The sequence below is a fragment of the Callorhinchus milii genome, unplaced genomic scaffold (genome assembly GCF_018977255.1).
Source record: "Callorhinchus milii isolate IMCB2004 unplaced genomic scaffold, IMCB_Cmil_1.0 Scaffold2, whole genome shotgun sequence".
Lineage (NCBI taxonomy): Eukaryota > Metazoa > Chordata > Chondrichthyes > Chimaeriformes > Callorhinchidae > Callorhinchus > Callorhinchus milii.
The window spans coordinates 115626116-115653533 of record NW_024704743.1 but is presented as its reverse complement, the minus strand read 5'-3'; the positions used below and the strand labels follow the sequence as shown (position 1 = coordinate 115653533).

At 38.7% G+C, this 27418-nt stretch overlaps 1 protein-coding gene across 7 annotated transcripts in view; it reads right to left on the bottom strand.

Moving 5' to 3' along the window:
• Positions 1-506: 506 nt before the first annotated feature.
• ptk2aa (protein tyrosine kinase 2aa) overlaps positions 507-27418 on the bottom strand; it is a 166781-nt gene continuing 139869 nt past the window's right edge. For 6 of the 7 annotated variants that reach the window (XM_042332566.1, XM_042332565.1, XM_007897268.2 and 3 more), the window contains 11 exons: positions 24270-24381; positions 18047-18133; positions 17327-17467; positions 16782-16913; positions 12135-12197; positions 11260-11299; positions 9466-9572; positions 6036-6044; positions 3550-3705; positions 2787-2867; positions 507-1528 (listed from right to left, as the gene is read on the bottom strand). In XM_042332566.1, the coding sequence (XP_042188500.1) occupies positions 1313-1528; positions 2787-2867; positions 3550-3705; positions 6036-6044; positions 9466-9572; positions 11260-11299; positions 12135-12197; positions 16782-16913; positions 17327-17467; positions 18047-18133; positions 24270-24381 (1144 nt within the window). In that variant the 3' untranslated portion in view covers positions 507-1312. The remainder of the gene's footprint in view (positions 1529-2786; positions 2868-3549; positions 3706-6035; positions 6045-9465; positions 9573-11259; positions 11300-12134; positions 12198-16781; positions 16914-17326; positions 17468-18046; positions 18134-24269; positions 24382-27418) is intronic. The other variant, XM_007897272.2, reaches the window with a different exon arrangement.

Below are 27418 nucleotides of genomic sequence, written 5' to 3'. Positions count from 1 at the left end.
CCCACAAATATACAGTCAATTCACTTTACAGTATATTCTGTGAAGTGCTTTGGGACGTCTAGAAGACGTGAAAAGCGCTATATCAAATGCAAGTATTATTATTATTATTATCCCTTTACAGCCTTGACTCACCCTACAATCTCAGCCTCCTACAACCCCACAAATATCTCCACAAACATTGTTTCAAATGGGGTGAAAAGGTAAAGGGGAGAAGACGAGACATTGGTAGTATACAAGGTTCAGCAATTCAGGTGAAATTCACATTTCATTCACATTCGTAAGTAAATCCATGAAGCCACAGAGCTGCGGAAAAGCTGTGAAGTGTTCTCAATCGCTCCCCTCAATGAGGTCTCCTAGAGGCAGAAATGAAAAGAAAGGGGATTTAAAATAAAAAAAAGTAAACGTTTGCAGGTATTTCCAAACCCAGGAATGGAGATAATTTGTTCTAGAAATAAAATCAATATAGACGCAGGTAGAGCGATTTAAAAAAAGCTCGAATTACAGAATTTGTTAACACATTTTTAATAGGTCAAGTAACTGTACAGTTCATTATATTCTTCCTGAGAATAATTTATACCTCAAAATGAAGGAGGGAGTTCCAGAGAACAGGCAATACAGATGGGAAATAAAAAAAAATGTACCACGCCAGTGTACTACTGTTTCCAACAAACTCCCAGACAAGCCACAAACAAGATGGTTAGTAACTACATTGGTTTTAATTGTCAACATGGCTTTAGTTTTAAATTAAAAAAAGAAATTAAACAATGGTAGGAGAAATATTAATACACAGCACTCCGCCTGCAAATGCAGCGCAATCTTTACCAGGTTTCTTCTCCATAACTGGCACGTGTTTTTGTTCAAAGAAAGATATACAGTCTCAGCTCTATCCTACAGCTATTTCTTTTAACGAATGCTTCGCTTCAGAGAGTTTGCTGAGACTCAGCAGAAGCTCCGTTCTCTAGAGAATTGGAGCAACAAGGAAGGATTTTTTTGTTTCTTAAAATGTTATCTTAAATGCCTTCAGTCTGAAAATATAACATCTTTGTTCAACATTTGATTGATGTATTACAGCTAAACATCGTTCGCTGTAGTGTATTTCATTTCAGTGGAACATTTCAGTCCGCAGTTTCTGTACTGTGCAGCAAGAATTCTCAGCCCTCAGGTGTCCCAGAATCCACGATGTAACAGCACTCTCTGCTTTATATATATATTATGTAGATAAAGTTTTTTTTGGCTCTTTTCGATTCCACATGCTGGTGGTAGATTTGATCACACAATCATCCCAAGAACCCACAGAGCAGGCTTCACGTAGCTAGAGAGGTCTAGGCTGCCCTCCGATCATTTTCAGTCTAGCTTGGTCAATAACATCCAGCAAATTTTTAGCGTCCACAGCCAGTGCATGGGCAGCTGTCAGCATCTGCTTCTTGTATTCGTGCTGGAGGGTAGTCATTACGTACTGTTGGGCCAGCTTCATCTTGCCAATTAATTCTGCCAAATCAGAGTTCAATAACTTCTGAGCCATTTCAATCTATGAAGGCAAAATACATCATGGTTACATACAAATATTAATAATAATAATAATAATAATAATAATCCTTGAATTTGATATAGCGCTTTTCACGTCGGGAGGACGTCCCAAAGCGCTTCACAGAACACACTGTAAAGTGAATTGACTGTATATTTGTGGGCGAACGCGGCAGCCAATTGCGCACAGCAATGTCCCACAAACAGTCGTAGATAGAAAATGACCAATTTTTTTTTATTATTGTTTTGGTTTTGGAGGGATTATTATTAGGCGTGTGGAGTAAGGAAACTTGCCCAAGGTTTCGCCCTGCCTGGAATTGAACTCAGGACTCTCGCTTGCAAAGTGAGTGCTCTAACTACTGAGCTACAGGACTCCACATAGTGACACATAGTAAGGTATAGTGACTGTTTCTGTAGGTGAACACACAGCCAATTCACTCACAAAAATGACCCACAAACCACCATGACGTGAACGACCAATTTATCTAGGGGATTGTTGGCCAGGACTGAGAGAAACACTCTTATCTTTTCAAATATTGAAGGAGAGCATCTCTGATACTGCAGCAGTCCCCAGCACTGCATTGAGGTGTCGTCTTAGTAGACTATGAGCTCAAAGTCCTGACGTGGGGCTTGAACCCACAACCTTCCGATTCAAGATCTGATTCAACTGAGCCAGGCTAAATCTTCCCAAACAAGCACATGTAAAGCTGTAGTTTTATTTGTTACACTGGGGCTTACTTATTAAATACAAGATTATTATCAAACTTAAGTTGGTCAGCAATTTTGAAGGGGAAGCTTCCAGACATCTGGAGAGAAAGATTGAGGGTCAGAGAGGGAGTGCAGTTTTTTTCTTCAACACTGGCGAGAGGGAGCACGGTCTCTTCTGCACTTCTGTGTGTTCCCGTTTTGTAGTCAGTCATAAAATCAACCAGGTGAACATTCTGTCAGCTGACTGCAGAGACACGCCATGCAGTCAAATTGCCAGAACCATCATTCCCAAATGCCTGATTGAGACTCTCTAAGCTTTCTGCTGCCAGATCAGATATGAGCTTCCAGTTCTCCAGTGATCAAGCTCATTCATTATCTACAGTTCAGCAATGTTTTTGCTTCATTTTGCATTGAAATGTTTGCCTGTGAGAAGCAATAATCTTACAAACTGCTTTTTCTTTATATGCAAACTAAACCAAAAGCTGCCTCCCCAGACAGTAACTATAGCAACAATGGATGATTATTAGTCAGAGGTTTAGAATATATTCACTTACCTCTCTATGTGTGCTAGCTGGGAGGGAAGGAATAGTTTCATCCACTGTGGCCAGTAAAGTTCTTAATGCCAATCCAACCTCCTGAAAACATATGGACAACTATCAATCAAAGCAGAACTGTTGCCGCAGAATGAAACTGATAATACTTGCATTTAAAACAGCATCTTATCATGTCTTTGAGACGTCTCAAAGCGCTTCACAGAATAAACTGTAAAGTGAACTGATTGTGTGTTTTGTGGGACAAAACGCGGCAGCCAATTGGGCACACCATCAGCGATCGGACCTTCAGCCTTTCTGCCCCCACCCTTTGGAACTTCATCCCACATTCTCTTGGCCTTGCATCCTCCCTTGCCTCCTTCAAGGCGCATCTCAAAAACTCTCTTCTTCGACCATGCCTTCGCACCCTTCCAGATCCAGACCCCCAGCTCGGGTCCATGACTGTCCAGCACCTTGGGACGTCCTCCTGACGTGAAAGGTGCTATACAAATGTAATTTTATATTGTAATGTACACATCTGATCCTGATCTCTGCATCTGGAGTGCCAGGGATTTATTTTCAGGGCTAGTCCACACTGACAATAGCACTAATCACCACCTGGCCACCTCAACTTTTATTGAGGGTAAAACAATTGGATGGAAGAAATTGATTTTTCTTGATCATTGTTTTGTCTCAGAACTTGGGTTACTTTTTCAGAGCACGATTCCTCACCAAATCTGTCAAGGGCCCAAATCCTAGCAACAAACAAATTGCACACATTCCTTACCTTCACCATTGGTACATATTCCTCTGGTGTAGCTGGCTGGATTTTACTGGACATCTCTATCACCGCCTTTACCAATCCCGTTACATTTTCATAGACCTTGTCATTGGACCGGTCCAGGTTAGCTGTGGGGGGAGGACTTATTTCCTGTGGTTGGATCTGAATTACAATAAACAAGTCAGTCAGTATCCCACTGCAGCATATTTCTTCAAGTACAAGAGAGATAACATGGTTCTGTTTTTAACCTCTCCTACTTCTCCCCAATAACCAATATGTAACTAGCTGCTCAGCATGTGCTGAAAAAAGATTTTCCTACTTATCAACTGCATAGTTTAACAAGCATACTATGATACGCCACAACAGTCATCTTTACACATCAAGGACAGTGCAAGCCAAGCCCCAACAGTTGGGTGGTCCTAAATGGAGAAGTAGCAGAAAGCTTGCCAGACAGACAGCGTTTACATTGGTAAGCTGCATGGTTTTAGCTGGTCAAATTCTGGCAGTACCTCAACATACATGGGGAACCCCAAGCAAAAAACAAAATCAGCAGCAATAATTGCTGTGGCATGAATACAGCATATATTGTAAATAACTGAAACCAATGTCACTGCAAGGCAGTGATCGAATCTTGGGTTTCAGATGACTGCTTTTCAAAAAAAATTCAAATGCTGCATTTGCTGCACACTTTATGTGCAGCGAATGGTCTTTAGCTGCCAAATGATTAATGACCTTCACTCGAGATAATTTCCCAAACTGAACTACTTGAGGCTTTTTTTTTAAAAAAAGGCTGGTACGATGGATTAAACCGACCTTAGCTTACCAAATGCTCGGAGCCAAGTGCCTAACGTTTGTCTGGAATAACAAAGCCAGCAAAGCAGCTGCAATCCTTGAGCGTGCATTCACTAAGCTACATGTGTACACTTAATAGGCTATATATAGAAACTAATAGTAGTTCTACCACCTGTACATCAAAACATAGCCATAAGCTAATTTAGTGAAGTGGTCTATGTCTAATGGATTTCAACACATTGGGACAAGGGTGATTAGAATCACACTCAGGCAGTTAAATCTGCACATGTGCTGTTACAGTACACACAAAGGAGTTAGTTTTACAAAAATAACATCCATAGGTGACGAGAAAAGAAAGCACCAATTTCAATATAAAGGAGGATCTATTATTTTATTGTATTTTCACTGCAAGTATTTTTTCTTTGCCTTTTGTAAAGGAAACGGCTTGTGTGACAGATCTATGTAATATATTGTAATTGAAGTAAGTTATTTTATTATAGCTCAGACATGCTGCAGTAGGGCAGGATGCTGGTTTTTTTTGGTCAGCCGGGTGACTGACATGTGGAAACCCATCCATACTTGTATCCAAACCAAACTGAGAATTCCATGCATCCCACCTACACATGGAAATCCCAGAGATATATTGTTGGAATGGAAATGCACACTCTCCTCCTGGCGGGATGCATCATGCTTACCTAATTCCAGATAGTATTAGGCACAGGTTAGCAAGAGCCAAACCTTGGGGATCCCAGAGTGTGAGTTGGGGTATGGCTGGAGATTAACCAGCTAAATCTTCATAGCTTGCCATTGATAGCACTGTCTGGCAAGCTTTCTCACTGCTTGGCCAGCTAGGACAACCCTACCCCTTAGGGTTCTGGCTTGCAACGTTAACAGGAGTGGAGTGGGAGGGTACCCTGCCCCCAGTGACTAGTCTCATGCTTTCCCTTTAAGTTGGAAAGTGAATCAAGGATCGTTACGAAAATTATGAAAGTGACTTGATTTTCCCAAACTCACCATTTTTCATGAAAACAAAAAATAATTTGTCCTTTTAAAATGTACACTTTGCCCTGATTTTTATGCTCATCAAAGTGAAGCATATTAGTTAAATTCAGAGCAAAACACCTACTGACACTACCTGAACAATTAACCTCATCCTCAGCCCTAAAGTAAAACTTGCTCCCTACTGTGATCTTCGGCTGCCTATTAGAGGGATAATGATTTCAAACTGAGTTCTCTGCAGTGATAAAATCTGTGATCCTGCTGACTGACAATCGAATGCTGCAAGTCAAATGCACAAGCCAAGTTTATTGTCATGAAGAAATAGTATTCCCCGAATGGGGGAGGGGGAAGAGAAGAGAAAATGAGGGTCAGTCTACCTCTGGCTTACCTGGGTGATTCCAAATTCATACATTACAAATTTCTAAATTGAAACTGCGTGTTAGAATGTTAGATTCCCAATTGTCTATTGTCAACCTTAGTTAACCGTCCATGAAAGTATTTGCACCTCAAATCAAAGTTCAATAACCCCAATTCTAGTGCTGAAATCTGGTGCACCACATGTCTTTGATCTATTTCAATGTCAAAACATATTGCAAATAGAAATATCTTTTCATGTCACCTCGAAGGAGTGGAAAGAACAAACAGCTACAAGTTAGATATATCAAACAGAGAAAGAAAAAAAATACACGTCATTTGCTTACCCTCCATGGCTAGTGATGAACACAATGTGAAGGAAGGTTAAAGAAATTTACCAAAAGGGAAGGGGGAAAAAAAAGGAAACAAAATATTATTAAAAATGCAGCAAGCAAACCAATAATGCAATGTGCAGTTAACAAAACTATGTTAAAAGCTGTGAAGAAAATGCATTCTAAAAATGTTATGCGTCAAACATGCTGGAGCGCAGTTCAAAAAGCTGTGCACCATTTCATTTTCATAAGCTATTTTCTTTAAACCATGCAAATAAAAAGTCATCCAAATACAGCAAATAAACAAATCATTCAAATACAGCAAATAAAAATCATTGGAAAATACAGCAAATAAAAAAAAGGCTGTCGTATGGTTAATAGCAGTAGTTCTATTGCACAGAAGAGAAACTCCAAAGCAGAAGTGGCCACGTGTTTGACCTCACATTGGAAATGGTAAAAAAAAAACAGCAATTGGCTATATTAAAAAAAGAGAAAATAAAATGCTGTTGGAGTAAATTTGTAAATTGAAGTGTGCTATAATTTCACATCTGCAAGTTCAGAGAAATCCACAGCATAGCAAATAATTTCCAATTTAACTAAGACCAAGTAGAGACATGATATAAGAAACCACTTCTATCAGTAGAACTAAAGACATAGCCCACAAGACATGAGAGCAAGTGATTTATATGCTTCTTGATTCAAAAATGCTTTCCTGTATTCCACTGTTCCAAGATTAAACATATTTGTAGCTATCACAAACCTATCACCCCTTTGCTCACTTAGCTCCATTTCACAACTCCCTTAGTTTAGGAATTCATTCTTTAAACGATTTTCTAAATTATAATAAGGTATATTTTAACAAGGTTCTACTGCATTGCGTTTATTGTAAGGTTAACCCTACATTTGTAGCATTATGTTAATTCACTCTGCTGCCTCCCAAAAGTGTCAGCTACCCAAGATCTTGTTGACTTACACAAACAGTGCAAAGTGTGTACTGAGACTTAGCCTTACTTGGATGGTTTTAATTCCTTAGCGTTTCTGCTCTCCTCTACTCCTACTTTGGTGGAGAATGTCAATTTGCTTTTCTGAAAAGTATTTTATAATTTCTGATGAACGCCCTTAATTAGTCACATGATTGGTGTTATGGTATAAGGATCCTTTGAGCTTTTCCTGTTTGGAAAAATATCAAAAGAGGCCTTTTGATATTTAGCATGTTGAACAGACCCAATTGGTTTGTGAACCTTCTGTAGTATGGACCCATCCTGACACCATCCTTTGTCAGTGGCAAAACGTGCTGCTAGTTTGCGAATTGCAGCATGACACCAGCTAGCAGGATACTGGCTCGAGTTTCGAGAATGGCATTGACAACAAGGGGAAGAACACACATGAGTGATACACATCCAGGGCCATTTGATGCACACAATATGAAATGGAATGCCAAATTGACCCGACTGTGAAAAGTTGTCAGAGGCCGTGCTCCCATTGAGTTCAGCAGTAGAGTAGAACTTGGTGTAGTCACTCAGTATGTCAATATGTCCTATTCCAGATGATCTCCAATCAGGATTTCAACAGGATAATGTGGGCTGATTGAAAGACATCAATGTTCAGATGCTTCGGTTGTAAAAACTTGAGCAAAGAGTCAAATAAATTTCTGCTTTAATTTAGTAAAAAAAGTATTAAGTATGACATAAGCAAATTATAAAACTAAATTGCTAAATATTACACTAAGATATATTCACTGGAAGATGAATATAATCTTTTGAAATGTAAACCGAAAGCTTGAGCAATTGATATTGAGATAGTGCCTAATTTCTTTCCCGACAAAATGCTGGAGATATTCCCTGTACATTTTCTTCACATTGTTTTTGCCTGAATTTTTTTTTGAGGATAAGAAAACTTTTCTCCTTTACACAGGTATCTTGCCAGTCAATTTATGTACCTGTTCCATGCAATGGGGTAAGATATTGTCCGGCTCCCAAATCTCTCAAACACTCCTCCTCTTGCATTTCTTTAAATATATTTTAAGATCAATTATTTTTCTAATTATCACTCCATTGCCATCTACCTCTCTTCCTGGTCACCAGTAAGAGAGGTACATGCCAATGTGATTCCACATTTCCCAATGGGACCCCATCTAAGAAGCCACTGCTCACAAGTGAGCCTTGGCAGCGGGTGTCGACAGGCCACTCAACTGTAGAGGATTGCCCACAAAATACAGTCGCTTTATGGTATATCCTGTGAAGCGCTTTGAGATGTCTCAACAACGTGATCAGGAGCTATATCAAATGCAAGGATTATTATGATGTCACAGCCATGCTCCTTCTCTCCTCAGCTGGCTGGTATGCAACCAGTAGAGTGTGTTAGAGGGGGACCATGACAGGGAAACACAGCTGATTTTACCCTACACTAACCCCGGGAAGGACCAGGCCAACTTAGCCTCAGCCCCAGCTGAGATCAGCAAAATCAGTTTGGGCCAGGATTCAAACCTGCAAGCTCCTGGTTTGTAAGATGCAGCTCTATCTACTACACCAACCAGCTAACCCCTCAATCATATTTCTTAATTAAATCAAGGGTGAGTGGGTCCAACTAGAGTTTCAAGATTTATCGAATGACAAAATACTGCAAAGAATGTCTGGTCACCAAGTACTGACTAGCAATATTGGTGGTAATTTTCATATTTGGATCCTTCCAATTTCAGAGAAACCTCTCTGTATTGAGATACAGGTGGTGAGTTAAGACGCAGCCAAAGTGCTATCTGTACTCAGTCAGTAACCAATCAGGAAATTTTACTTCAGCTGTAAAATTCATGTTCATCTTTAGAGTCAATAGGCTACAAAAAAAGAGGAAAAATGGGAGGGAGTGGGTGGGAGGTCCAGGGACTACATAAAGCAAATCCATGGCTGTGGTCAGAGACTTCTCTGCCCATTTGATTCCACAACACAACTTTAACTTATGGGTAAAAAGGTTGCATTTTTTAAGTGTCTTATTAAGTTGAAATATTTCAAAGTGCTTCAAAATATTTACCATTAATTATAGGGCTGGTTTTGCAGACAAGCGCAACGATCATTTTTCAAACAAGGTCCCACAAACAGCCATGGAATGACCAATTTATTTAGAGGAATATTAGCCAAGGCACCAGGGGAAACTCCCCTCTCTTTTCAAATAGTATCAGTGGATCTTTAATGACCAGTGAGAACAGCCAGTTTGGGCCTTAGTTTAATGTCTCATCCCCCACAAATGTTTTTAAAAAAAACTGGCCAAAAAACTGGAGAGTCAGCTTCTGAGTGTGAGCTCACATCCCGACATGGACTTGAAGCCACCCAGAGGTGGCAGCCAAGCTAACTGCCTTATGAACCTGTAAAAACAATTCTTGGTTGCTTCAAATAAAGAATACATATTTATTATTTCTACCAGGGCAGTTAATGACTTTACTACGAGTTCTTACCTTCACCCCCTCATTGTAACTGTCAATTGGGCTGTTGAGGCTGGCAATGCTTCCTCCATGGGTGGGGGCACCAGGTCGAGGTGGCTTCTTTGGTGGTGCGGCATGCTCTGGTGGAAAGAACAGAATAAAAATCTAAATGAGCTTAAAAGTCATTGTAATGGAAGCCTAGAATTAAACATAGAAACGATTTCTCTGCAAAAAAAAGTTGCACTCAATCCACGACTGTTTGTGGGACACAGCTGTACACAATTGGCTGCCGCGTATCACTCACAAAATATACAGTCAATTCACTTTACAGTATATTTTGAGACGTTTCTGATGTAATAAGGAGCTATATCAAGTGCAAGGATTATTATTATTAAAATTATTAGTGCTTTTCAATTAATGTGAACTATGATTTTCTACAACTGACTTTGAGTTGGTTTTAATTTCTCTTCTTTCTGAAGGATTGTTTGCTTGAACACTGAGAAAAGCTCCTTCTGTGACTCCACTAGTGTCATAGGATCTTTAATGTCCACATGAATGTCAGATACATAGGACTTTGGTTTAGAATCTCATCCAAAAGACAATGTAGCACTTCCTTAGTATTGTACAGGAGTGTCACTCTAGGCTAGGAGCTGAAGTACTGACATAAGAATCTAGACCTGAAGATCCCAACGCTACCAACTGGGCCAAGCTGACATCAAAACAGTCCAGTTAGATTAGTTGAAACTTCTCCCACCTGTTGGCAAAAATCCAGTTTATACTGAAATGCAGTTTTACCAATGGAAAGGAGTGAAGAAATTTGGGTGTGATGAAAGTTAGGAGCAGCGACAAAATCAAAGGCAGCACTAGTCTGTGGCTGCTTTAACATCACTTCAGAATTGACACCCACACTGGCGGATGTTAGTTTCTGAACAAACTCCAGTTTATTTCTGAGGATGACAAGGGACTGAATTCCATTCCCTTTATCGACTGGCAAAATGTACTGGTTCCCATTCTCATGAAAGGTTTTGCGACAGCAAATTCTTAAAACTTGGGAGAATCTACAAGTCTTATTTATATATCTCCAGCTGCAGAAATATAAAATCCTGTCGATTAAAAACAGCTCTTTATGACTTAATAATTCTGACATTTTACTCTAACATTTTCTTGAAACCTCTTATAAAAACATTTACATTTGATATAATGCCTTTTATATTGGGAGGACATCTCATAACACTTTACAGAATAATCGTATTTAAAGGCAATCATGGCAACTAATTTGTGCACAGACATAGCAATGCCCTAATAAACATGCATTAAATGAACGTACAATTTTATTTGGGGGATTGTTGACCAGGACACCCGGAAGAATTATGTTTTTTCAAAGGGTGCCGTGGGATCTTTAATGTCCATTCGAACAGGCAGATGGGACCTCAGTTTAATGTCTCATCCGAACGACTGCACCAACAACAATACAGCACTGCATTGGAGTGACAGTCTAGATAAATGATAATAAATTTGACACTCAATCCACGACTGTTTGTGGGACACTGCTGTGCGCAATTGACTGCCATTTCGCCCACAAAATATACAACCAATTCACTTTACAATATATTCTGTAAAGCGCTTTGAGACGTCTCAAAGGTGTGATAAGGCGCTATATCAAATGCAAGGATTATTATTGTAGATTATGAGTTAAAAATTCCAACGTGAGGCTTGAACCGACAACCTTCTGACTCAAAGGAGAGAATGCTACCATCTGAGCTAGTCTAACACATAAGTCTCTTCTAGATATATACAACTATCAGCTCTGTAGCAAAAGTATCTTACCTGGTTTACCCACAGGTTGATAGATGTGTTGATTACCAGTCTAAAACAAAAGCAATAAAGGAGATGAAAGCTCTTTATAATTCAACTCATATGTTCAATCAGTCATATTTAAATGTTACATTTCATTACAATATAATGTACAGGATATTTCTCTGACAATTTAATTTTGTTTCGAACTAGCAGAAAAGCAATACAAACTTATTATTTCAATCCCTGATGATTAAAGACTTGTTTCAATGATCTGTTCTCTATGTTCGAGTCTTTTGTGATGCATAGCTTCTGTGCAGGAAAATATCAATGCAGGCTACCCGAGAATTATGCAAAATTTATTTGTTCCCCTCCCGTTAATGAGAAGCACCTTTTCTCCAACTGCTGCCTTTTCACAGCCCAGGCAAAACGAGAACTTCAGAGGAATTACATCCTTATGCAAGTGCAGCAGGCTAATGTGCTACAGAGGTTATCGGGAGTACCTGAAGCTCCTGAGAGATACTTTCTAACCTTATGAAAACATGAGCTACATACTGTTAGAATCAAACCCTGAACAGCAGAAGTGGAAAACTGTTAAAGGTTCTAAAAGTGGAACATTGCTGTTATGTTTTAGCATTTTTGCACAAAGAGTTAAAAGCAAAATAAGTTCCAAGTTTAATGGAAAAGCAGTTTTGTTTACATGACTAACTACTCTTCCGTTGTGAAAACCAGGTCACGCGTCAGTCAAAATCACACAGCTTTTATGATACTTTAAGCATAGCTCATGTCATTATGGCCACCAGTGTAAACCAGTAGTGATTAAAGTTACAATAGGTCGCATCTTTCACACTACGGATAAATGTAAGGAAGTCTACTTATTCCACAGGTAATGTATAACAAAGACTTACTGGACCCAGGAGGCCGCCATCATCTCGATCAACATTATTTCTCAAGGACCTTGGATCAGGTTTCTGAAAAGACGGGTAAAGAGGCAGAGATTAAACTTTTCACATTAAACCATTTCTTCCATTTTCTACCACAAAGACTACAATACAATTAGTTCAGCAAATTCTCTTTAATGTAGAAGGTTCAAACTTGAAGTGGTTACTTTACCAATTTTCCAACACATGACCTGAAAACTTGCATTCTACAGTACTTTCCCTGGGAGCGACAAGCAGCCTTTTCCCCCTCGCAGCAGAATGTACACACAGGATGAGAATAACATGCATTAATTCCTGTTTCCTGTCAGGGGAAACCTTACACTTGACTGCAGAGAGATAGCAAAATGCGTTCAATTATACACACTCTGCACTAAGACGCTTGAAATCAGATTGATAATGTGTTGCATTTAATAATTTGCAGACTCGCATTTAAAACACGGTGGTGCTGCTCCTCGTTAGTAAAGGAATGGCGAAGATTAAAACACAGTGAAAGAAATGGGAACATTTCCAAGCTCCAAAATCATCCAACTGGCAGTATCCCTTTTGTAGTTCCACAGCCTGCACTCAATCTGTTTCTCTGCCTCTACCCCATGGGAGTTGCGTGTTCGTGATTTACCCATTATTTGTGCCTTCCCTGAATACTTCAAATATTTTGGTTTGTGACGAATGTTTTTATTTAGGGCTTCAGAAAGCTTTGCCACAATTCTTCTCTCCACCCACGACCAACAAATTGTGAAAGTATAACTTCTCTCTGAAGCTCTCTCCCTTTACCTTCCAAGTCACTACGCCTGTCTTCACTACTCTCCTAAAAACTCTTCGATCCGAGTCGAGGGTCACCATCCTCGGCCTACCCCGCCTTTCCACCTTATTTGGTGATCTTTATACAGAGGGTGCTTGTAATGTGGAGTTCTCTGCCACAAACATTTGTTGAAGCGGAGTCCATAAATTACAGTGAAACTCCATAAGTGACAGTAACCCCACTTAATGAGTCACTCACTCAATATCCTGGTTATTCAAGTACTTGGTACTTTCTCGATACGGTACTTTGGATAACTAGTCAACTCTGATTACAAGTCATTTGAGCTACTTCTCTCGGACTAAACTGAGTTTTCAGAGTGTCACTGGTTTTTTTAAAAGGAAATTAGAGTTGATTGAAAGCGAGGAAGATTAGAAGATATTGAGGAGCAGGAGACTGGGTTAGACTAAGTGGTTCATGTGGAGAAATACACCTTGATGGGCTAAATATTTGTGCATTCTATGATCCTAATTCATACTGACAGGAAGACATTTACATGAAACTCTGATAACTATCCCCTGGGATTAGAAATCAACCCCAATTAACGAGTCACTCACTCAATATCCCAGCTATTCGAGTACTTGGTACTTTCTCGACACTGTACCTTGGATAACTAGTCAGCTTTAAACAACAAATATTTGCATTTATATTGCGCCTTTCATGTCAGGAGGAAGTCCGAAGGCGACAGACAGTCAATGCTTTGCACCCGAGATGGGGGCTGGGGTCAAGAGTGGTGTAGGGCAACGGGGGTGAAGGCACAGTCAAAGGCACAGTCAAAGAGGAAAAGAAGAGGGCAAGGTGAAGGGACTCAAGGATGGAGTTCCAGAGGGTGGGCGCAGGGGACATGGAGCAGGCTGAGCCTTCTTAAACCTTTAAAGGATTATTATTTCACTGTCAATCCCCAGCAACCTGAAAACACATTTTTGCTTGTCTACACAATAATCCTTGAAACAAGTGCACAAGCTTTCTGTCATTACTGTACTGCCACCTGTTTAGCATTTCTAGTGTAGTGTTCTGTGCATGTATAGAGCCTTATGTATGTACATAACAAAATTCTGACAACATATGGCTTTTAATCTTCTGCATGCGGTCAGAGGTACCAAAAACTCAAGCTGTACTGGGTGACATTTCAACAACAGCCTCTCGAGATACAATATCTGTGCACTGGGTAGTCTGCTAGAAGTGAACCGTCTACTTTTTGATAATAAAGAGGGATATAATAATAATCCTTGCATTTGATACAGCGCCTTATCATGTCATTGAGACATCTCACAGCACTTCACAGAATATACTGTAAAGTGAATTGACTGTATATTTTGTGGGTGAAAATTAGTAGCAGTAATGTCCCACAAACAGTCATGGATTGAGTTACCAAATTATTATTATTATTTACATGGATTATTACCCCCAGAAAGCATTCACCATTCAACTAACAATCAGGTTCCTACTTATTGCTAGTTAAACAGAGGCTGTGGGTTAAGGAAACTTCCCTAAGGCTTCTCCCTGCCTAGGAATCGAAACCGGATCCTCGCGTTTGCGAGGCATATGTTCTGACCAATACTCTACAGGACTCAAATCAGATGATAACCTATTGTTCAATGGTGTGGTAGGATACAGAACACCCACTCAGAATCTCCCAACTGTAGTGGGACGCTGCTAAATACGTTTGTTAAAGATAAATCTGAGGGAAGTGTTACCCCAGGTCTCAAATACCTAACAGTTAGTCACTGAATGATATAAGCAGAGCCTAGAATCAGACCTGCTCTTTTTGGAACAGTGCCTAGCATGAGGAAACTAAAGAAAGGAAGAAAATTAAATAACTTTTTAAAAAAGCCACTATGTATTGCACATATCTTCAAATTAAGGCAGACTATAGAAACGGTTATACGATAAGAGGCTATTCACCCCCAACTGGTACTAGATCCTCCACTGATCTAAAAAAGGTATTTTGAGTACGAGACAATATCGTACAAGGAATCTTTGGGGGATGGGAAGGCTAGATAGACCTATGCCCTACTCTTATCTGAAATGACTACTATACTATACACATTGTCGCTATGTTTCACTTAAAATCCACAAAAAAATGCATTGTGTAATGTGATTCAAGTCTTTTATCCATAAAGAGAGAAATGCTTGGGTTCAAAAAGAGTGACATAGGGCTATAAATCAGTCTCAATTTGTACAGATTTCCCAGAAGACAGAGCTAGGTATCTAAAACTTATCGATGGAAAATAAGTTATTGCAGCAGCAATTACACTGTTGTTTTCACTAGCTACAATTTTGTCTCAAATCCAGAACTGCCTTGCAGCCAATAACAACCACAAATTCCAGACACAGGTCAACATCTTACTTTGCCAAGAGCACTCTCTTGACAACGGGCTTGCATATCTGGCATATCCAAATAGGGAGAAGCTGGGTATAATGAAGCTTCTGCTGAATGGTTGCTCGGTTTCTACAATGTATTTATGGTCGTGGTCAAAAAACATTACTTGCTTCTAAGTAATGTACGTTTTTTCTCTCTCAAAAATTAAAATTATTCTCATTCACGTTTTGCAAATCTGAAGAATGTTCTGTCAATCTGTCAGAGAAAGGTAAGACACCGATACACACACACATTCCCACAACCTATTTCAATATCAGAAACCCATTCACAGAACCATGAAAGTTCAAGAGAAGAATTTGGGGAATAATGGTAAGTGTTTACAGATTCTGTAAAAGAATATAAATAGTTTTATTTCTTTCAACATATTTCCAGGCACAACTCCAAACCCATAAAAGGGCTGTGTGCAATCTTTAGTTTGGCAGTTAGAGTATATACAGAAAAGATTAAATTGACGTATTTTATTTTCTATAAGAGATGACTCTGAAGAATACTCGCTGTGCGTGTACTCATAAGGAACAGCTTTTTAACAAGACAAGGCAGCTCAATTCCAATATAGTAACGTGTCCACTACTCACAAAATTCAACTAATTCAAGACTCCGCAGCCCACATTCTCACCCACACTAAACTCCATCCCTCTATTACCCCAGTCCTTGTTAAACTCCATTGGCTCCTTCACAGAACTGATGTTACAGTGCTCCCTACACCACTATGCACTGCCTCCACTCAACTGGCTCCAGCCACCATCGGTGGCCGTGCTTTCAGCCACTACGCTCCACTATGCATGGAAATCTCAGTTTGGTTTGGATACTCTTAAACATGGTGATGGGTTTCCACAGTGAACTAAGTGATAACCATGCAATCAACTGAAACTATAAAACATGTTACTTTACAGTTGTAATTTTTTAAAAGATGGCAATTTGCAAATCAGTATTGAAACTCACAAGATTGTAGAGTTAATTTTTTTTACAAACAATATTCAGCGAATGTGCAGTAGAATTGAAGGATCTGATCATGAAAAGGTAAGCAGATTATTTTCTTTGAACATACAAGTAAAACATCACTACTTTTGCCTGCTGAGTTTAGTTTCAAGAAGCAAGGAAACCAGGCAGAAGTAAACTATTTACAGTTTAATCCAAAACAAATACTCAGACCATGCGGGAACTTCTAAGTTCAGAGCACAGGGCAGAACGTTTGTGCTTTTATATGTTTTTGACATACAATATATAGTGTAATCCTTTTAAACTATAAATAGATTTTGAAAAAAACATCTGAAAGACATGTCACTGAATTATCTGGAGGACACACATTTAGTACTTGCTGTAGCTCGCATGTGGCTTTGTTGCTGACTGGTGCAACTTATCCCTTGCAGCTTATGTTCTTGTCTTACATATCTTTAGCTGTGTAGACTGCAGAAGACTGAAGTGTAAAATTTACCAAAAACTTCTCCTCCTGTTCAAGCCATCGCTGATCCTCTTCCATCTCCTGTTGCTGTCGTATTAGCCGTTCTTCCATTACGTTCGCTGGGAGCATCTGTCCCATTCCACGCATATCCATTGTGCCAGAATCCTGAAAATCCAATCATTGATTAAAATACATTGACTGTCAGTGGTCAATGAACCTCAACAAGCATCTACTCATCATATAATCAGATGGCTTAAGTATAACTGAAAGCCTTCCGAGATGCTACCTACGTGAAAGCCCCTATATAAATGCAAGTCACTGTTGTTGAAAGATGATACTGATTGATGCCAATTGTTGAAATTGAGGACAACCCTCAGTTCCCCCATATCCCAAAGAATCATTACCTGTTTTTTTCAAAATATATACAACACAGTATAACACAAGACGACGAATGCATCAATGTGTTCACCCAGACTATGTCAAAGACATGACGTTGCATTTGAATCCACAACCTTCTGAATCAGAAGCGAGAATGCTATCAACCGAGCCAGGCCAAAAACTAAAAAGTATCTTATTACCTCAATATTTTGTGGCCAGATTGGGATATCTTGAGGCCGATGGTGATTCCATGTATCGTGGGGATCTAAAACTCCCGCCTGTGCTGAATATATACTTCCAGGCATAGGTGAAATTCCATGTGAACCAGTGTATCCAGAAACCTACACATAATTAACACAATCAATGCTGATAGCTCTTATGAATTAAAGGTTGATAAGCAATGTTTGGATCATTCTTCAAATCTATGTACAAGGTGATGGGATGGCTCCGCACACTGGCACTTCATTGCACAGAACCAGAAGCCATTCAATACCGAATCCCTGATCACAGCCTTCTACACACTGAAGGTGCTCACTGTCCTAAGGTGGCCTGGAGAGTGGTGGGAGAAGAATAGAAAGCTACGGCTGTGTTATATTGCTGGTTACCAGATGGATTACCTCACACAGTCATTATAATAATAGTAATCCTTGAATTTGATTTTGTGCCCTACCAAGTCATTGAGATGTCTCAAAGCACTTCACAGAATATACTATAAAGTGAATTGCCTGTATATTTTGATGCTGAATTAGTTAATGCTGTTCTGAATCCTTGCTTTTCAAATTCAAACCACAATTTACTCTAGCAGTATAATCAGACAAGTGGATTGGTTCTGAGGAATGAAACTTCCAATCGGTGGTATTTCAAATCATACATTTATACTATGATCAACTAAAAAGCAGAGCGTAGTGTATATCATTTACCTGATAATGATTGTGTTGTACCATGTGTTGGGGGCTGGGGAAAAAGCTGTCACTTGACCTTGGACTTGGATAGCCTGGCCGACTGGGCTATTGTACACAAAGGAAATAAGCAAAATGTTAGCGATACATTTTTGCACCTGAACACAAGAAAACAACAATCCAAGGACAGTACTTGCAACGTACATGTAATGGAATGCATCAGGACAGGACAGTGCACTAAATGTAAAGGAAAACTGGTTATTTCAAGCAATTAGGATTACATTTTGATAAAATGTCTTTAGTACCCTACTGGCTGGCCTATATAGGCTTCACTTTAAGCATCAATACAATTTGTAAAATTTTAAAACAAATCAGAGCTTCCTTTGAATTTTTAACTTACATACAGATACAGTGGGATAGCAGGAAATAGCCGACACCCGCATAATATACACAGTGTTATACCTGCTTAGAAGCGGCACTTACTACTTTTTAAATCACTGGCTCAAACCTACTTTTAGACACTTTCATTCTCTCGTGCACTTTTAATAATGTTTCTTCCAATATTTGTTTTTTTACTATGGAGCCAATCTTAATAATATTAAGAAAACACAATTAAGCAATAAATGTATTGTAATTCAGCACAAAAGGCCAGCGAAGATGTTGAAAAAATATAGTTAAACAAGTATATTGTCAAAATGTGCACAATTTATTTTTGATGCTTTCTCACTGAAGCCTATCAAGCCAACAAGAAATGCTTTCTCTTTAAGCAATTTGGCAAAAGCAATACATTTAGAATGCATGTCTTTTAAAAGTACCATGCAAGGTAGACTGTGTATTCTTCTGCATGCTGAAGTGTCATTTAGTAAAAAGAGTACATTAAAAAAAAAACTCCAGTGAAGGTTCTGAATGCAAACCTTGCTGTTGCTTGCAATATTTGGTAAAAACATTTGCTATATCACTTTCAAATGAAGAGCTGTGCCACATATCAGCATGCTGTAAGTTGACTCATGCACCACACATAGAGCCTTCAACAATTCTCCTCAGCCTTAATATTTTAACCAAAATCACATATTTGCATCACACTATCACTTGCTCATAAAATTTAAAGATCTTGAGTTTTAAAATGGACAGCTTCCACAAAAATTGTGGTTTTATTTTTAATATCTATGACTAAAATGTGTAACTATGCTTTACATAACTCTGCACACCAGAGTAAAAGCTTCAAATTTTCACCATTAGATCACTTGAACAGAAACAGAATGAAGTGACACCAATGTTTTTCATTAGTTCTCAGACAGAAATAAATAACTTTGTATGACCACATCCAAGACAATTCAAGCTACAGTAATTTGATCCTTATAATATGTGAATATTTACCAATTTCCAACCAGTTTTATATTTTTCTGTTTTCTATTTATGATTATTTGCCACTAGAGTGTGGGGTACAGAGATGGTCACTTTCCATTTGTGTGCAACACCTGGGGCTGCTACAGAAAACCATTGCAACTTTGATACAATTGTGCAAGGGTCATGTGCAGACCGGATGGAGCATGTTAAAAGGCAGTAACGTATCAAAGAAGCTTGGATGACAACAAACAAAGCAAATGCCAAATATTTTCACTTCATTGGATTCCAAGATATATTGTGCTTGAAATGCATTCTGGCTCTTGTTATTCTATACACTATATACAGCTGGAGTTTGCCTCTCATTTTGTTTCCTTTTGGGCATTTCTTGATCATTATTTTGATTTAGTGGCAGATGATATCATGGCAGTCAGTGACAGGATTTAAAATGAAGCATTATTGTATCACTTGATTAGAACCACCTGACTATCACAGGGTAATAATAGAAAAGAATCCTTGCTTTTGATATAGCGGTTTACTACATCATCAAAACATCTAAAAAAAAATCTTCACAGGATGTACTGTTAAGTGTAGTAACTGTTTATTTGGAAGCTGACGCAACAGCCGCCAAATAAAATAAATAAATCTGTGCACAGTAGTGTCCCACAAACAGCCATGAAGTGAATGGATAATTTTGGGAATGACCCCAAGAGAAATTTCTTTCTTTGATCGAATAGTGCCATCGGATCTTTAACATCTTACTTCACAGAGTTGTTTGGACATGGATGCCCTGTCAAGTAAGGTGGTTGAGATAAAGTCCATTGTAGGTTTCAAGAAGACAGTAGACAGTATATAAAAGATAAAAGCTTGAAGTTGAATGGGGATGGGTCCATGAGATAAATGAACATCTTGCTCTGACAGCCGGGGCAAACTTGATGGACCGAATGGCCTCTTTCTGTGCTTTAAATTTCAGTAATTTCACTCACCTCTGAATTAGAAAGATGTGAGTTCAAGCCCCATGTCAGGAGTTCACAAACTAGGCTGTCACTCCAATGCAGTGCTGAGATACCACGCATTATTGGAGGTCCCATCCTTCAGATGATGTGTTAAATTGAGGTTACCACTGCCTGCTCATGGTATGATTTGAAAAGAGAAGGGAGTTTCTCCCAAAGACGAATTCCCCAAATTGGTCAATCACTTCACGGCTGTTTATGGGACACTGCTTGGCTGCCAAAATGGCTGCCACTTTCATCTAAAAAATACAGTCACTACAATTGACAATAAATCTTGTGAAGCGCTTCGAGATATCCTTCCAACATGAAAGACATTGGATCAAACAGGAAGTATTATTATTGTTTTACAATATATCTAGTTTAACTGATGTAACCAGAGAAGTGTTTACAAATTGACACTTTTTCTGATTCTAGAATCAATTGAGAAATTCTTTGGTTAGATGAATGATTACAGGCTTACATTACCACTTGTTTGTCTCATTATAAGCAATGACAGAATTTTATTTGGGGAAAGATGCTTCTTCATACTGCTCTCTGCTGCTTCTATGGACTGTCTTGCATGAACGAGAAGCGAATACAACAACAACAACTTGCATTTATATAGCGCCCTTCACATGGGGTAGCATCCCGGAGCGCTGAATAGATGGGTAAAGGAGGGGTGGAGCTCGAGAGAAGTATAAAACACTGGGATAGATTAGTCTGGCCAAATAGCTTGTTAGCATGTCGCTTCATTCCATGTAATTCAATGTCATGTCTGGCCTGAAGCACTGAATCTAATTGAAAGTAAATTTTAAGCTCTGTCTACCTTTCAGCAGGAACAAATGTTCAAAGATGATATAAACATAAATTTGTCTACAGATTTTGTGTCTCAATAATCCAAATATTGCACTGCCCAAGGATGAAATAAAAAACATGTGGACTGAAAATCAGCCCTCAGTTGTAAAATAAGGTTATGGTGTCTGAACCGTTCACATTCCTGGCATTAGGTATATAAAGAAACTCCATCATTCAGTGTATATTGGACACAGATACACACACAAATCCCTGGACACAGCAATTTTACTAACAGCGAATGTGCTAACAGAGGAAAATAGTTAATACCAAGCTGTGTATATCAAAGGCAGCAATATAACAAACTGGAGTCTTTTAAAACTAGTCACCAGTTTGAAAGTAAAATCAGTAATATAACAGAAAGACAATAAATAAAGATGCACGAAAGGGCAAGCAAATGTTACACATGCTAAAGCAACAGTTCAGATAGAGCAAAGGGCTGAGGTTTCAAGATTCTCAGTGAAAGGGAGCACTATAATGGACATGCTGAGTTAGACTAAAAAAAACTGAACGTGAATTCTACATGACAAGAATTGCAATTATCAACATACTTTTCAATAAGGTTTTCTTCAGTCTGATGTGTTAATACACTGTCAACTGAATTGCAACTGGGAAATATTTATGAATTAATTGCAAATTTTTTCACAATTTTAAAACTACACTGCACCCAAAAAAATAATTTCACATTTGTTTGCAAAAACTATTGCTTACCCTGCACAAGCATGAATGGACAATAGAGTCCTGATGGTACTCTATCAATCTCAACATTGCCATTGGGGACATATCTCATGGAAGTGAGGTGCTTCCTGTATGAGATCGGAGAGGAAAAAATAAGTGCTTTTGTACACTTTCCAATGGTTGGTTTAGATTGGCATTGAGAGAGATCTGGAAACAGTTTAGCCTCGATACCATACCATTCCTGGATATTGGCCTACAGGGAATGAGGAAAGTGACTGAGGAAAAACTGAGAAATGTTTCTTTAGCCACAGTCGTCATTGGGATGTTTCAAAGGGAGAAAGATGTGTGAAGTAAAGGGGGAAGGGCTATGGAGATCATGGTAATGGGATTTAAAGATCTGTCACAATCTAGTAAAATGGGGGAACAGGCTTAATGGCTAAATAGCATACTTGTAGTTCTCATGTAAAAGAACTATTTTAACAGTACAAGTAACCCATATTATGGGTCTGTAAATTTGACATTGAATGTAAGATTCACAGGATTCTTTTCATTAGTTTCACGTGAGGCTAATCATGTGATACTTCTATGGTGGTGTTGCACTCCCTTTACACAGTGAATCCTAACCATTGCTTCGCCCTGGTTTCTTCTCCATTCTCCAGACATCAGTTGTCGCTGCAGATTTACGTTCAGCCTGTCAAAATAAAGAGGGAGTGGGCGAGCACTCTGCCGGTAGGCTGAAGGGGGTAGCGAAGGCCTACGCCGAGGTCGCAGAGGAATGAGCCTGCCTGGAGGGAATGGATGTTCATGAGCTTGAGGTAGCTGTTTTGGACAAAAACAAAGCGTGGAGTTGCGTTGGGAGAGCTCAGGAAAAGATAGACTGTCCAAACTAAGACTGTATTGCAAAGGCGGCCGCCGGGCAGGCTGCAGACAGACACACAAAAGCAGATTAAAAGCATTAAAAGCAGCATGAATCAGTGTAACAACAATGCATGACCATTATGAGCATTATGGGATAACCAACAAACACCCAAACCACAAACATCTGCAATAAAAGCACAGCAGGCACACCCCAGATGAGATTGTGACCTACTTACATAAAAAAAATTCAATAAATAAAAGGTAACACTAAATATTTCTAGAAGTATATATACAGGATCCTTTTCTTTTTGTCCAGTGAAAATACCATGAAGGATTTAAGTACATTCCATGTAACACATCACAAATCTCAGAGAATGTGGCTATAATCAGGTTTACACAAAATGTCAGACAATCCACCCAAGAGGCAATTCATTTGGCATAATGCTAGAAAATCCAGTGAAATTAATTTTTTTGAGTAGACTAAAAAGGGAAGAATGAAATATTACCATCAACTAAAGCTCAATTTTTATTTGCTCTGAACACTGGTTTGTTGCTATATTCGATAGCTTTTGATATGTAGACATTAAATGATGGAAATGGATTTCACAGGCTAGATGGCATCATTATTTTAATCCAGGGATATAAGGGAGCATGTCAATGCATACTGGCATGAAGAAAGAGAATGTGCAGTTTAAACTAAACCTATGCAATTACATCTTTTTAAATTGCTTGTTATTTTACAGAATGGTTCTTTAAATACAAGTTGTTGTCAAATGTGTGCGAGGTTTAAAATGTAATCCACAGTGTTTAGTATGCAAAATCATCAGGAAAGCTGAAGGTTTGGAAAAGCATTCTCTTCATTACGGATTAAAACACAGAATGTGAATCCAAGGTGAAGCATTTCAAAGATCTGGTATAACATGCTTATGCATGCCTACTAGTGGCACGGACTTAACAGAAGTTCAGAAAATAAATACTTCAGACTGAATCTTTCACTCCTATCTCAACACAGACAGTTTCCAGTTTTCAAACAAGTTCGATCATCATTTACCCCCACCCCCAAAATTCAAACATATCCAAAGAGGAGTTTGCACATAATCTAAAATAATTTTAGCGATTTACTGTAGAACTTCCATAATTGACACTCAAGTTTGAAAAAAATAACACTGCACCTCTGGAAAAATAAAATGCAAACTTCCTTCCACTATTCTTATTGCTATCTTAAACCAGAACCATTTACACTTGAATTCAGTTTTAGGTACACTGTTTTAAAGATATTTACACAGCAAGTTTCATGTATTAGATAAACATTAACAGCAAAGTGTATCCAGCCACTGATGCCATCCAGCTTGATAAAGTCCTGAGGTCTATTGAGCCAGAATTAATCAAGTAACACGAGTACCATTTCAGTGCAATCCTCTACTCAGACTTACAAATTCTATATACCATAGAGACTATTTACGTGGGATATTTATGATTGAGTGGGTAAGTAGATGGGCTTCAGTGCCTGTCTGACTGACCTTTGGAGGAGCTTCATCTGATCCTCCTGAGTCCCAGGAGACTGTGATCTGCCGTCTCTGCTCCATTCTCATTCGTTCTTCCTGCTGCACCTTCTCCTCCTCCAGTATTGTACTAAAAATAAGAAAACAATGAATATTTCATTCGGGAATTAGCAAAACATGAAGCAATTAACTTGTTAGAGAATCAGACAATTTACAAGCAACAGGCAGGCAATTGCAACCACCTATTGTACATAATGGGGGTTGAGGAAGAAGCATCACCCAAAAAAAATTCTGAAACGAAAATGCGCTGACATTTCAAAAATAAGTAAAAACACGTACAGGACATGGTTGCAACTTGTAAGCAGTATCCAAGCAATCTAAGAATGACGTTTGAAACCATGATGAGTATCTTGTGCTTCTTATAACAATGCCAATAAGACCATCAGTAATGTCTAGTACCAACTGAATGCAAACACAGCCAATAAGGGGTGCTTTTATTATTTTGCTGTGGTGTTAAACGTGTGTACCATGATGCATTATGGATAGCAACTTTTAAGAGAGAAATAGATAATTATTTAGGGAGAACAAGTTTGCAGGGCTACAGGGAGAGCGCGGGGGAATGGGATTGATTTGGATGGCTCTTTTCAAAGAACTGACATATACCCGATGGGGCAAATGGCCTCCTTCTGGGCTGTATAATTCGATGAATTCCTCTCATTACTGCTAAAAAATGAATAGTCCAAAATATTCCCTGATGCATCAGGCAGTGCAAAGCTTGTTCACTTTAAATACAATTTGTCACATGGCACAAAGTATTTTCAAATTTCACCCTGTCTTACCCCAAGCCTTGGTTCTTGCCAACCAGAACCTAATACTTTCCGGAATTAGGTAAGCAACAACAACAAAAGTACGCCTTGGGACGTCCTCCCGACATGAAAGACGCTCTATAAATCGAATCTTGTTGTTGTTGTTGTTGTATAGCACCTTTCATGTCGGGCAGGGTGCAGCCCTCCAGGGAGAGAGTGCATTCTGTTCCAGGAAACTATCTCTGTAATTTCCATGTGTAAGTGGGATGCATGTAATTCTCAGTTTGGTTTGGATATTCTTATGCATGATGATGGGGTCCGCATGTGTCAAACCCCTGGCTGACCAAAAACACATCATAGGCAAATGCAAAAGTCATTTATGCCAGGGAGGTCACACAAACGGTCATAAGGTAAATGACCAGTTAAGTCTTGAGGATTGTAAGTTGGGGCACTGAAAGAAACTCCCTTCTCTTTTCAAATACTCCCGGGATTGTTAATGCCTAACTGCAGAAAGATATTGGTTTCATGTCACATCTGAAAGATAGCACCTCTGAAAATGCAGCACTCTCCCAGCAAGTTCACATAACCAGGCCAAGGCACTGTACACCGATATCATCTATCATAATCATAGCATTTGATAACCTATCAATTATTGCATTTGATTTACCTCATGGTGCCAAAATGTTTCAAAGTGCATCACAAACTGTTTGCTGTCATGACAGCCATTTTGCGCACAGCAATGTCACACAAATCACCACAAAGTGAATGACCAATTGTATCTGGGGACTGATGGTCCAGTACACCAGGAGAATCCCCTTTTTCCTGTTCAAAACTACAATTATGAGACTATAGGATCCAGGGGGGGAAGAAAAAGAGAGAAATAACATGTACTGACAAACTGACAACCTAACTACTACCACTCACATGATGTAGTCCTAGATCTGGTGTGTTGCCACACAAGTACAAGATTTTTAAAAAAATCTAATTTTTGCTCTGACCACAAATTATGTATACAACTCTTGTATATTTGTGCAAACAAGTTTGTCTTAGAAATCTAAGAGTGAATTACAGCTACTAGGAATTTAAGGTTGAGACATTATGGTCTGTGCATGAATGAGCACGACAAATTCAAAATAAGATTTAATCACAGCATGGAGTGGATTATCTTCAGTCTGGTTTAAAAGGCTTTTGTTTTAACATTATACTAAAGGATGTCAGCTTAAGCCATTTAGAACATTTAAAAGACTCATTGGACTATTGAGTAATATTACTCAATCCAAAGCACGGGTGTATTCGAAAGCTTCAGAAGTTAATTGTTTCTTTGCAAATTTGGCATATACTGTATTGCTTTTACCCACGAAGATTGTGCACAAATACACAAAGCCTGAATACTCTGGGTTGTCAGTGTGGAGCAGGCAAAGAGAAGGCAATCTTGCCCAAAGGCAGCTGAGTTGAGGTGAAAGGAAGACAGGGTAGAACTCTCAAAAAGGAAATAAAAGTTAAATTATTACCACAAACAAATTGTAGTCACTGTTAGCCATTTTGGGGGTTTCCCAAGATCCTACTATTAGAAAATAAATGTTTGTACTTTGGTAAATGCCAACTTTCAGGGAAGATTTATATGGAGCTGCTAAACAAAATTGCTAAAAGAATTAATGTTTCAAGAAGTCTTGATCATATTTCGATTTTTTAGAAGTCAAGTAAATAAAGAAGGAAAGGCAAGCACTGTTAGTGATTTACAATGCTTTCATTTTGACTATCCTCAAGGAATCACCATTATTACAAACCAGTCTAAGAAAATACGGTGCTGAAAACAGCATTCAAAATTAAGGCTTGATATTGTTTCTCAAATGGTTCAGATATGAAATAGATTTTTTTTCAAATACCTTATAAAGGTACAATTATGTACATTATGCTCCACAATAACTGACAGTGAAAAACACCATCAAAAAAAACGTTGCATAAATACATCACTCCTTTTTTAAGCGATTGAATAGGCTTTTGTATAAAAAGGCAAATGAATAATGCAAATGAGGAAAATAAATGAAGTAGGGAAGAAAAAAAGTTAAAACAAGGAGACGGGTCACAAGGTAAAAAGGGTCACAGGTCAAACTTTGTATTTTTTTGGTATCATTTAACAGATTAGAAGAGTTTGGTATAGTGTCTTATGTCAAAATATCTCAAAGAACTTCAGAGTTTTTCTGTAAAGTGTGATTAGTAGGTGAATGTAGCAGTCAATTCATGTCCAATAACATCTCACAAACAGTCATGAAGTAAACAAGCAATTTTCTTTCTGGGGCATTGTTGGAGAAACCTTCTTCTCCATTCAAATGGTGCAGTGGGATCTTCCACCTGAACAGA